This window comes from Molossus molossus, unplaced genomic scaffold, assembly GCF_014108415.1.
Source record: "Molossus molossus isolate mMolMol1 unplaced genomic scaffold, mMolMol1.p scaffold_m16_p_12, whole genome shotgun sequence".
Classification (NCBI taxonomy): domain Eukaryota; kingdom Metazoa; phylum Chordata; class Mammalia; order Chiroptera; family Molossidae; genus Molossus; species Molossus molossus.
In genome coordinates this window covers 53,127,398-53,141,112 of record NW_023425347.1, presented here as the reverse complement: position 1 = coordinate 53,141,112, position 13,715 = coordinate 53,127,398, and the positions used below count along the sequence as shown (strand labels likewise).

The 13,715-nt window shown below is 38.9% G+C and overlaps 1 protein-coding gene across 1 annotated transcript in view; it reads left to right on the top strand.

The window, feature by feature from the left end:
- Positions 1–13,715, top strand: part of IL23R (interleukin 23 receptor) — a 66,952-nt gene that overhangs the window by 4,487 nt on the left and 48,750 nt on the right. Inside the window, exon 4 of the mRNA XM_036256718.1 lies at positions 6,992–7,115. Coding sequence (XP_036112611.1) covers positions 6,992–7,115 — 124 coding nt within the window. The remainder of the gene's footprint in view (positions 1–6,991; positions 7,116–13,715) is intronic.

The following is a 13,715-nucleotide window of genomic DNA, read 5'->3' as shown; positions in this document are numbered from 1 at the left end:
TTGCTGTACTCCTTACCAGCTGTGTGACCTTGGGCAAGTTGCTTAACTAATCTGAGCCTTAATTCCATATCTATAAAATGAGGCAAATTATACTGACTGTGGTGAGCACTCAATTTTAATAATCTATTTTAAAACATATTATACACTTTAAAGCACAATTGTCAATGCGTCTAAACCCTTAAAAATACATCTTTTGGATAAAACATGGAAGATTCCGATACAAGTCCCTGCTTCTAATCTTACTGCCCTAATTGTGAATCATCATGTTTTTTACTTAAATTATTAAGAAAAAATTTACCAAGTTAATCTTTTGAATATTTGCTAAATTCCATTTGTGTCCAAGTAGTCTGAAGATGTTTAAATTGTTAGAGTGTGTAATATGTGCTGATTTGCATGATTATATTCTTGGTTCTACTATTATGAAAGATAGATCATTAAATTCAGCACTGTTTTAACCCAGATATTCATTCCCTATGGCATGTGGGCACATTTTAGTGAAGACAGAGGGCTTAGGGTATGTCATGTTCTCTTCCTCCATATGTATGAGAACCAAATCTGAATTCTTACATTCTCACCTCAAGACCCTACCTAGCAAGAGCAAGACCACCAGGTCCCTGGAGTGGATAACGGAAAAGCAGGAGGCTTCCTTGTACTTACTTAAATCTGGTTGCCTGGTCTTGCAATGTTTTCAAAAGAGAGAAGAAATAGGGGAGGTGGTAGAGGTAAACTGAGGAAGAAAGGGAAGTAGTAAATTTTGGAGTCAAAGAATGAGGTTGGCAAACATATGTCTTAAACTGATAATGACATGCTAAACTTGCCCTAAATTGTGGGGATTGAAACCACAGGCAGATCTCTTATCTGAGGTATGAAGACTCCTTACTCTGTCCACATCCTCAGGAAATATAAATAAGCCTTAATGCTTAAATATTTTACTCTTTATCCTTTGGGGTGGGGTGGGGGTGTTGAGATAATATACAATTTCTTCAGAGGGCCGATTAGCAACTTCCACAGTTATTAGGAAAGGTTAGTTTTTAATTTGTGCCAGAGGAAGAAAGAGGCAAAAGAAGCATGGCCTCCTTCCCTGAGCTGCAGTTGAGTAACAAATTACTACCAGGAGCTCTGCCGGTGTTGGTTTTGCACGCTCCCACCCCCCCACCCCCAACCACTGAGTCACATTTAAGGTCAGAAAATGTCCTTGGCTCTCCTCCTAGAACAACATAGGATGCACTTATTCTCTGCAAAGGGCTGCTTAGAAAGAATATCACTCTTTGCATTTACTTGCTTTGTGAGTTGTAACTTCTCACCTAGATCTCTGGTTATGAGTGTGAAATGTACTCAAACCCTTGGATTCAAGAACCCCTGTGTTCTTGGGTTCTACATTTTTAGCAAACAGAACTTCTGATTTAAGTAGGTAGAAACAAGATTTTTGAGGGTTTTTGTGGTACTCTAGAAATCACATTGCTTTCGCTGGATCACTTTGATCACAGGATATTTGTCCTGTGAGCTTTACTATGTTAATTTATCGTTACTGCTTTAAGCAAAATGATTACGTGAATATTTTTAGACTGGAGACAAGTCATACAAGACAGAGAGAAGATAAATGAGTCATGTTTTCCTTGAAAAGTTATCCATATGTATTTAAAACAGTCTGTACTTTAATGTGTAATTTGTGAGACACAAACTATTATTATCATAATTTTCAGTTTTAACCATAATTTTAAACACTTCTTAGATTCTTATCTGTGATCAAATGCACGCTTATTATGGGAAGTTTGTTCTATCAGAATAACACCAATCATGGAATCAAACACTGTAGGATGTCTTTATGCATTTAAAAATACCAAATTAATAAACCACACCTGGAACAGTCACATTGCCATCTAATCATTTATTTAAAAGTTTAAATATCTTTGACTTAAATTTTAATAATCTTTGATCTCTATTTATCTTGATGAAAGCAGATTTGTTATTCAATAAAAGTCCTGAATATTCATCTTTAACATTGCTATTGAGTATTATAACTGGCACAATTAGGCTCATCTGTGCTCTCCTTGAATAAGGAATTACAGAGTGATCTTGCCAGAAGCATTGGGTCTCTCTTCATTTTAAGTCTTCTGATTATTATCATTTTATTAATTAAGCCCATCAATTCATGAAACACTTTATTGAGAGACTGCTATGCACCAAAAACTTGTTAAATGCTAGAAATTCAAAGAGAGAATAACAGTCTCTGCCTTCAAGAAGCTCTCAATAGAAAATTGGCTAGACTGAATTAATTAGAAAGCTGGCCTGTGATTAATGAGTGCCTCAATAACGGGAGGGAAGGCATTGGTAGGCAAGAGCAGAAACGTCAGCCTCATCCTTGTATCCTTTAGGGTGTGCTACAGTATCTGGCTGTAGAGCTGGTTTTTATTACTGAACATTGAACAACCTGAAATGAGATCTAACAGCAGTCTGGTCTTACTCTCATAAACATACCTACAATCCCATCTTTACATAGCTTCATGTTAATATTACAAATAGTATGTTTATTTACATGTGTGTATATAATCAATTTGATCTCTTGCAAAGTTAATTAACCACCGGACAGTTATAACCCTAACCATTCACTTCATATGGAATGCTGTAGAATAAATAACATATCCCCAAAAATGGACAGTTGTCTTTCATGATGACTAAATCAATGATACTCTGTATCTGAAACCAGAGGACAAAAATAACTTCAGTACAAACCACTGTAATCATTGAGGGACCACAACTCAATCATTCAAAATGACTTAAATGTCTGTTTAAATGGCTACCTCCGTTTTAAAAAAAATAGATGTCAGCTCTTTTTTATCTTTAAAAAAAAGTGTTTTTATTGATTTCTTAGAGACAGGTGAAGGGAGGGAAAGAAACATCCATGTGAGAGAGAAACATCTATCCGTTGTCTCCTGCATGCCCCCTACCGGGGATGGGACTGGGAAACCCGGGCATGTGCCCTGCCCGGGGACCAACTGGGACTTCTCAGTCCATGGGGCAACGCTCAATCCACTGAGCCACACCTGCCGGGCAATAGCTATCTCCTTTAAGGTGCAAATAAAATGTAAAGATTTCTTTATCCTACTTTATCCTACCCTATCTTATTTCTCCCCATTGTAACTCAGTGCTACAACTCACAAAAAATGTTATAAAGTACTTTAGTGTATTCTTACTGTTTGAAAATCATTTTTTAAATTATAAAATCAAATTATAGTCAATGCATAAAACTTTTAAAAATTTAGACTAGCAAAAAAATCCATCGTCTCTATAATCCCATAATCTCACCATTAATAGAATCCCTCTTTAATAATGTCTTTTTAGAAAATCTTTCAAGTTTCTCTCTCTCTCTCAGTTGAGACCACTATACAATACTATTTCACAATCTGTTCTTTTCACTTTATCATATGGCCATTAGTTATTTACTAAACTAATTAAACATATACTTAAATTGTATTCTACATTGTTTTGGGAATGTATTTTAGAAATGTATCATAGTTTATTTAACTTTATTTTAGGGTATTAAGTTTGTTTCTAATTTTTCATTATTATAAACAATATTTTAAAGGCACATTTTTTAGCCAAATATTTTATATATTTTGAACATTTCATTAAGGATGAAATCCTAGATGTAAAATTGCTGGGTGAAGGTTATTACTCCAGCTTATAAAGACTGTGATATGTAAAGTGTTCTCCAGAAAGGCTGTAGTAATTTGCACAAATGTGTTAGAGGATCTCCCTGAGGCCATTCCAACAATGAGGACTATCATTTTTCAAAATCCTTGCCATTTTGATAGATCTAAATGGTATCTATTATCATTTCAATTTGCAATGAGGATACATTTTTTCATATATTTATTTCTGGTTTAATAAGTAAATTCTTGGTATATAATCTACAGGCAAGGAGTATATTTAGACTTAAGATAAATCTTTGGGCCCTGGCTGGCTTGGTTCAGTGGTTAGAGCATCAGCCTGCGGTCCAGAGAGACCCGGGTTCGGTTCCCACTAAGGGCATGTACCTCAGTTGCAGTTTGTCCCCGGCCCTTGTTGGGTCATACAGGTGGCAACCACTCGATGTGTCTCTTTCACATCCATATTTCTCTCTCTCTCTCTTCCTCTCTCTCCCTCCCACTCTATCTGAACAACAACAACAAAAAAAAAAAGAAAGAAAAATGTGCTTGGGTGAGGATAAAAAAAATGCCCTGGCCGGTTTGGCTCAGCGGTTGAAGCGTTGGCCTGTGGACCAGAGAGTCCTGGGTTTGGTTCCCGCTAAGGGCACGTACCAAAAATAAATAAATAAATACATAAATAAATAAATAAATCTTTGGGTATGACTTCAGGTGTATAAATGTCTGTACTTTTCTTCTCTATAAGCCCCCATTCTGCCATTTGTCTGGTGATTTTCAGAGTAGTCGAGTTTCCCAGACAGGATTGCACTAGTAGGCACAAGCTGACAGAGCCACACTGAAGAGTAAGTATATAATCATCACTCACTATTTCCACGCTTCTCCTTTGATCTTTTTCTTGGTAATTTATTATTGGATGATGTAACTGAAAATTCCAGGTGCTGTTCCATGGTGTTGGGGTTTCACTGGCTCCAGAAGCCCCAAGGGCTCAAACAATGTTACCAGAACTCTCTGATCATTTCCCATCTCTTGGGTTTTGTTTCTCCCTGTTCTGGCTTCATTCTTAAATAGACAGTTTCACTATGACAGCGAGATTGCCACCAGCAACTCACAGCTCCATGGTACTCAGAGATGGCGATTTCAGCGGGGAAGAAAGTGTCTCTTTCACAATGGCTCCTGAAAAAGTCCCTTGGAGAATTCTGATTGGTTCATCTTGAGTCATGCATTCATTCCCAAGAGAAATGTTCGATCAATGGGCCTAATCAAAGGCACACTTCTCTGTGGAGCCTAGTGATTGACTAGTGATGGGAGTAGAGAGGGGATGAGGCTGGGAGTGAGGGAGATGTCAGTTCTAAAAAGGGAAAAATACTAACAGAAGAAATCTAACATGTTCCCTACAATATGGCCACTCAGAGAAAACACTGATTGGGGGGTGGGGGGAGAAAGAGAGAACCTTGAAACAGGATTCTGTGATTACCAACATTTTTTAAAATCTTGTTTTTATTGTGGTGAAATAGACATAGCATAAAAAAATACCATTTTAACCACTTGTACTTGTCCAGTGCTGTGGCATCAAGTACATTGTTGTGCAACCATCCCTGCCATTTCTTTCTAGGATTCTTCTCATCCTGCAAAACTGAAACCCTGTGTGCACTAAACATTAACTTCCCATTCCTTCCTACCCCCAGCCACCAACAACTACCATTCTACTCTCTGGCTCTGTGGCTTTGACTATTCTAGATAACTCAGATAAGTGAAATCACACAGTGGTTCTCCTTTTGTGTCTGACTTATTTTACTTAGTAAAATATCTCCAAGGTTCCTCTGTGTTGTAGCATGTGTCAGAATTCCCTTTCCTTTTAGTTAGTTATTTTTTTCTTTTATTGATTTTGGAGAGAGAGAGAAAGGGAGAGGGAGAGAGAGATAGAAACATCAGTGTGAGAGAACATCGATTGGCTGCCTCCTACATGCCCCCCACTGGGGATTGCCCTGAGCGGGTTTGGCTCAGCGGTTAGAGCATCAGCCGGTGGTCCAGAGAGACCCGGGTTTGGTTCCTGCTAAGGGCACGTACCTCGGTTGCAGTTTGTCCCCGGCCCAGTTGGGGTCGTGTGGGTGGCGACCAGTCGATGTGTCTCTCTCACATCGATGTTTCTCTCTCTCTCTTCATTTCTCTCTCTCTCCCACTCTATCTGAAGATAAATGCAAAAATGTCCTCAGATGAGGATAAAAAAAAAAATTAAAAAGAAGCATCAATGAGAGAGAACATCAATTGGCTGCCTCCTGCATGTCCCCCACTGGGGATTTCGCCCACAACTTGGGCGTGTGCCCTGACTGGGAATCGAACTGGTGACCTCTTAGTGCATGGGTTGACACTCAACCGCTAAGCCACACCAGCCGGACAAGAATTCCCTTTCCTTTTAAGGCCGAATAGTACTCCATTGTCGGTATGAACACTAAACTTTTAAAGTGGAATAGGTGCCAGAGGAGAAGAAAATTTGCCAGAGAAGTAGAAAAGCACTTTGTAGAACTCTTTCTCAGGAGCCAAAAGGAACAGAAGTTTCAAGAAGGATGTGGCCCTGGCCGGTTTGGCGCAGCGGTTGGAGCGTCGGCCTGTGGTATTGAGAGACCCGGGTTTGGTTCCCGCTAAGGGCACGTACCTCGGTTGCAGTTTGTCCCCGGCCCTGGTTGGTCGTGTGGGTGGCAGCCACTCAATGTGTCCCTTCACATCGATGTTTCTCTCTCTCTCTGTTCCTCTCTCTCCCTCCCATTCTATCTGAACAAAAAATGGAAAAATGTCCTCGGGTGAGGATAAAAAAAAAAGAAGGATGTGGTCAAAATATGAAATGCTGGAGAGGTCAAGGTCAATAATGACTGCAAAGGGATCATGGGATTTATTGATTAGAAAGCCAGTAATGACCTTAGCAACAGTGGTTTTGGTGAAATTGTGGACCGAATCTTGGTGGTTAGGGGTTTAAGAGTAAATGGGAGATGAAGAAAAAAAACAGTATAATGAATTCTTAAAAAAAAAAGTTTAGCTGTTAAGAAAAGGAGAAAGATACAGTGGTAGCTGAGAGGAGAGAATTTAGGGGGACGGACTTTTTTTTGATAGGAGGAACTTCATCACATTAGTATCCCCAAAGAAGTAGAGAATATAGAAAAATATAAAGGAAAGGAGCAACATTTGATGGCACAGTAGGTTGCAAGGTGAGGTGGTAGGGAATGAATGAGAGAAGTGCTGAGTGGGGATGGACCTGTTTTCCCAAAGAAAATGGGAAGTTTAACAACTATCTACTTTATAAAGAGCTCTATGTTTCTATGGTTGCTCCTAAGTGATACATTTTGTTCCAGATCCACCAGATGTCCCTGACAAGGTGACCTGTGTCATTTATGAATATTCAGGCAACATGACTTGTACCTGGAATACAGGGAAGCCCACCTACATAGACACAAAGCACGTGGTGCATGTGAAGAGGTAGGTTCCTTCCTCAACACTTTTTTTTTTCTTTTTTTTTGTTTAATCCCCATCAGAGGACCTTTTTTGCACTTTTCTTCAGATAGAGTGGGAGGGAGAGAGAGATGAAGAGAGAAAGAGAGAGAAACATCGATGTGAGAGACACATCGACTGGTTGCCACCAACACGACCCCAAACGGAGCCGAGGACAAACTGCAACCGAGGTATGTGCCTTAGCGGGAACCGAACCAGGGCCTCTCTGGTCTGTGGGCCGACGCTCTAACCGCTGAGCCAAACCGGCCAGGGCCCTTCCTCAACACTTTAACATAAGCAATTCCACTGCAGTTCAGCCAGTGCTTTACCTCCAGCAGGGATCCAAGAAATCATCTTCGAGCGTTAAATGGATACTTGGGCCCTGGCCAGTTTGGCTCAGTGGTTAGAGCATCAGCCCACGGACCGGAGAGTCCTGGGTTTGGTTCCTGCTAAAGTTGCAGTTTGTCCCTGGCCCCAGTTGGGGTCGTGTGGGTGGCAACCGCTCAATGTGTCTCTCTCCCATCGATGTTTCTCTCTCTCCTCTCTCCCTCCTGTTTTATCTGAAGATAAATGCAAGAATGTCCTCCGGTGAGGATAAAAAAACAAAAACAAACAAAAAATGAACACTCAGATTATCCCCAATTCCCTTACTATGATCAGTGAAGCTACCACAACCCTTTGGGCCACTAATATTTTCATGTGGTGGGCAAGGTTTTCTATAATCTTTCTAACCTTTTAATTCACTGGTAGGGACCTAGGGGCAGGGCCTAATGGTTATACAACATGATAGTTTAAGGAGAACTTTTGCTTAAAAACCCAGAGCTATCCTCCTACTAAGGTTTAGGCAATTTACTCAATTTCTCCAAATTGACTTCTTTTTATCTTTGAAATGGGCCTAAAATAGAACCTATTGCACAGGTTTGTTCTAATTATTTACATAGAATTTGGCTTTTAAAGTATGTATCACAAGGCCAGGTCCATAGTTAGCACTAAATTCATGAAAGCTATTATTATTAATAATAATGATCCTCCAAACTTAAATTTGGTGTCTATATGGACTGAGCAACTTTCCTGGTTTGCCTGAGTCTAATGGAGGTTCCGGGACACAGGACTTTCCATTTTAAAACTGAAAATAATAATTGACTGAAACTAATCATTTTTTACTTGGAGTTCAGGAAGGCTCTGTAGAAATGCTCATTTGTTATGTTCTAATGATACCCAGACAATAGGAGTCAAGACCACCAGGCAGCCAAAATTTCTTAAGTTTTATGCTTAAAGACAAATGGTTGATCATAAAAGTTTATTATTTTATACTAAGTTAATTGGGAGAAAATGTATGTTTACATTTATTAAAAAACTGAAAAACAGAAAAAGGTTGATATGAGAAAATCCCTTTCCATTCCTCAGTGTACATTGTTCAAATCTTCTATGTTATATTTAAACTATATCAGTGGTCATCAGCCCGTTTTGGACTCCTCTGCTAGTGTTAAAGATGGAAATAAAACCATTAATTTGAAAAATATAGGCAAATTGAGATAAGTTGGTCACCCTATCCATGTTTCTTGGTTTTTGGGTTTTTTTTTAGTTGTTGTTTTTTTTAAGAATGCCATCAGCCCTGGCTGGGTGGCATAGTTGGTTGGGGCATTGTCCTGTACACCAAAGGTTGTGGGTTTGATCCCTGGTCGGGGCACATATGGGAGGCAGTCATTCGATGTTTCTCTCTCATTGATGTTTCTCTCTCTCTTTCCCCCACTTCTTGTCTCTCTAAAATTGATAATAACAATAATAAATAAATAAATAAATAAATAAATAAATATCTTTAGGTGAGGATTAAAAAAAAAATATGCCTTCAGTAATGTATTTGAAATACACTTTTTTCCCCCAAAAAATTTCACAAACTACTTATTTTTTAAAAAATTGTTAGACCCTTACTGTTTGCCAAGCACTGAGTCAAAAGCTTTATAAGTGTGACCTCATTTAATCCCCCATACAACCCTGTGAAGTACCCTGTGAAGATTATTTTTCCTGTTTTTCATAAACAAGGCTACTGAGGCTTAGCAAGTTTAGGCAAAGTGTCCAGGGCCACACAGCTACAGAGTGGGAGAGGTGGGATTCGAACCTGGGCTGGCCTGACTGCCTTACTTCTAATTTACTTATTTTCTGCTGAAATGTGGCAGAGAACCAGATCACAGAGCACATTTTAATAGATGCTATCCAGGTCTCATCTTTGGGGAAGAGAATAACCTTCCAAACTTGCTCTTTTCGTCCACCTCTTAGATAGTCAGAATAATTGTGATTAAATGAAACATAAAAAGTAACACCTTTCAGTCAAGAAACTCTGGGTAAAAACTAGACCTTTTTATGAATACATTGCTAAGCCTGGAGTTACTAGCTGCATGACATGGGCAGGAAGCTCACACTTTTCATTCTGAGCAGGGGTTAAACAGAGTTCAGGTGTTAAAGGGATGATGAGATCAGAAATGGGTTGCACTGATAATAATACACAATATGCTAAGCAACGTGCTCCTTGTGTACTTCATGTGCATTATGTCTTCAATCCTCAACTCAACCTTGTGAGGTAACTATTATTATTATTCCCATCTTACAGATGGCTTGTGAGCTCATACTGTCTCTCCCAAGTCACTTGTCTAAGACATAGAGAGGCAGGATTCTAACAGGGGCCTGAGCGTTAACCTCTACCCTTTGTCTCTGGGGTAAAATAGTCTTCATGAGATGAAAAAAGGCCTCAAGGACAAGAAAACTAGAGTCTCACTGCTAAGTCCACTTTAGAAATGTGAAAATGAGGGCCGTGTGGGAGCAAACCCGACAGTTCAAGCTCACAGAAAAATTAGGAAGAGCCAGACTGACAGGGAGCCTAGAACCTTGAGGATTTTTGCTATTTCCTGGATTCTTTTACTGTCTCATGGCTGATTGTGGTTGGTTGAATAACTTTTTAAAATATAACAGCTTTGTTGAGTATAATCCAACATATCATACAATTCACCTTACAAAAAGTGTACCATTCAATGACTTTAGTATATTCACAGAGTTGAGTAACAATCACTACTATCAATTTTAGAACATTTTCATCATGCCAAAAAGAAACCCTGTATCCATTAGTAGTCATTCACCTTTTCTCCTCAATTTCCCCAGCCCTAGGCATTCTCTATGGATTTGCCTATTCTGGAATCTTCATATAAAGGGAATCATATACCACATAGTCTTTTATGACTGGCTTCTTTCACTTGGCATGTTTTCAAGGTTCATCCATGGTGTAGCTCCATTTTAATACATAATCCATGTATTAATACTTCATTTCTTGTTACAGCTGAATAATATTCCATTGTATGGATATATCACACTTTATTCATTCAGTAGTTGATGGAACGTGGGTGGTTTTCATTTTGGGGCCATTATGCACAATGAATAATGCCTCTATTAACATTTGTGTACAAGATTTTGTGTAGACATATGTTTTCATTTCTCTTGGGCATGTACTTAGAAATAGAGCTGCTGTGTCATATGGTAACTCTGTGTAACCTTCTGAGGAACTGCCACCCTGTTTTCTAAAGCAGCTGCACTATTTTACATTCCCACCAGGAGTGTGCGAGGGGTCCAATTTCTTCACATTCTTGCCAACACTTGTTAGTGTCTTGTTGATTACTGCCATCTTAGGGGGTGTGGGCTGATTCTTTTAGGTCCCACTAACCTGCTTTCTCGGGTTCTTGACAATAAAATAGTGTTGTAAATTTGGAACAAACATAGCACAATTTGAGAAAATATATTTGTTAACAAAAGCATGGCAACCACCACTTAATTTCCTATTTAATGTCATAAAAATATTCTCTAAATAGTTTATAAGATTATGTATTATAGATTTCTTTTAAAATTCAATAATGTATTCTAAATTATATATGTTTCAATTATTTATATATGGCTTTTTTTCGGTTTGTTTTATTCACACGTGACTTTTGAGGGACACAACCTCTTTATGAAGCGGAGAATACCTATAATGAGTACTGAGATTGTTCCATTGGAAAGAGCAAGGGCTTGAGAGTTTTATATTTAATTTCTAGTTCTGAAACATGTCAGTCAGGTGTGACTGTGACTTGAACAGATGGGACCTTATTTGTATCAGGTCGTAGGTATAGGTAGTACAGAACTGGAATGATAATGCAATGACACCCCAAGGACCCAGGCTCTTTCTGCCTTTCTCCTCTGAAATCTTGTGCGTTGGCCTTAATCCTCAGATGCTGCACCTCCAGGCTTCTCATCCAAGTGCACTGCAGATGGAGCTTAGTACTGCTATCTAATGTTATCCACCATAGTTGTTATGCAATCTTGGAAGAGCTATTTAGCTATGCTGAGCCTTAGCCTCTTGTAAAATGAGAATAAGTAATACCATTCTGGGTTGTTATAAAACTTATAAGAAAGCAAATGATAAGAAATGGTTTGCAAATAGGAAATGCTTAAGACATTAACAACAAAAAGGGGATGTTCAAGTATTATGGTGGCACTCAAGGCTGACTCCTTAGGCTTACTTAATTTGTTCTTTTTTTTTTTTTAATCCTCAACCAAGGGCATTTTTTCATGTTTCTTCAGATAGAGCAGGAGGGAGGGAGAGAGAAAAACATTGATGTGAAAGGGACACATCGATCGGTTGCCACCCACATGACCCCAACTGGGGCCAGGGGCAAACCACAACTGAGATACATGCTCTTGGCCAGAATCGAACCCAGGACTCTTTGGTCCACAGGCCGATGCTCTAACCGCTGAACCAAACCAGCCAGGGCACTTAATTTGTTCTTATATCAAAACCTGACTGATTTAGGAGAGAAATGTATGTAAAGACTTTTTAAAAAAAATGATCATTTACAGGATATTATAAACAATAATTTATTCACATTATTTTCAAGTAACAGTAATTTTGGACAGATTACTAGAAAGAGGTGTTAAACATGCTCTAATAAGTGAGACTAATTTTCTAGCTGTTGTACGTATGTCAAGAGTAAATTCACTCATTCATTCAAACTGAAATGTGAACTCAATTTGGGCAGTAATTTTTGTTTGTTTCATTCACTGCTATATTACTTGAGCCTACAATGCCCGATTATACATAGTAAGTGCATTTTCCCTTTACAGTCTAGTTAAAGAATACTAATGAAAGGTCATACATATTAAATTTTTGCACTGTATTTCGTGAAATCCAACAGTAAATTATAGCCAAAATCAGATAAACCTAACCAGAATTCTGAATTAATGGAGTCCAGATTAATGGGATTTTGTCATATTTTAAAAAGGACATGAAAATTAGCAAAAACTTGGATGTTCTCTAACAAATTCAAATAATATACTTCTGTAAGCACAAATACATTTCTGTTCATCTTATAATTAGAAACAAACCCATGAGTTGAAAAAAATTAGAGAAGGGAAAGTCAATTTTTCACTAGCAAAAAGGTCCTTCCTCCCAGGAAAAAGTTGACTCATAATGCATTTTGTGGTTGACTAGTAAGTATCAGATTTTAAAAGGCTCTTCTTGACCCTGGGTTCTTACAGTTTGGCAGCTAGGTAGAGAACAGCATTTGCAAGGGTTCACTTCCAACTCATGTGGTTCCATTTTCCAGTAAAATCACATGTGTACTGACAGGCATTTTAACTCTGCCCTCCCACTTGCTTTACCGGTGGCAGAAAGGTGACATTTCCTCCATGGCAGCATGGGGGCCATCGGGGCTTCCATCTGGTTCTGGGTTGAAGTTATAAAGTGGAGGAATTTTATCTGTATTACTTCAAGAACTTTGTTTGTCCCTCGTACCTTTGTAGTGACCCCATCAGCAGAGCTGCATGGCCATTCACATACCCTCCTGTACCCTTCTTCTTTTTTTAATCCTCTCCCAAGGACACTCTTCCATTTATTTTCAGATAGATTGGGAAGGAGGGAGAAAGAGAGAGAGAAACACCAATGTGAGAGAGACACATGAATCAGTTGCCTCCTGCATGACCCCAACCAGAGTTGGGGACCAAACCACAACCGAAGTACATGCCCTTGACCAGAATTGAACCCGTGACTACTTGATCCTTGGGCTGACCTTTTCACCACTGAGCCAAACCGGCCAGAGCCCCTCTTGTACCCTTCTATATTTGCTATGGATCTACCTACTGCTGTCCCAATACCCTCAACAGGTGCATGTAAATATCTTCTTTCTTTATCTTGGAAGTTTTTGTAATATCTGACACAGTGCCTTCTGCTCAATAAGTACTCGTTGAATGAAAATTAATGAATGATGGTGGCCCTTCATTTTATTCCATTCAAGTCAGCTTAGCAAATATTTATTTAGCATTTTGTGTCTTCTTGGCATAATGCTGAACTTTAGAGATTTAAAAAGATAGACACTGTCTCTATGCATGAAAAGTTCATATATATATTTTTTATCCTCACCCGAGGACATTTTTCCATTTTCTGTTCAGACAGAGTGGGAGGGAGAGAGAAAAAGAGAGAGAGAGAGAGAAACATCGACGTGAAAGGTACAAATCAAGTGGCTGCCACCTGCACGACCCAACCAGGGTGGGGGACAAACTGCAACCAAGATA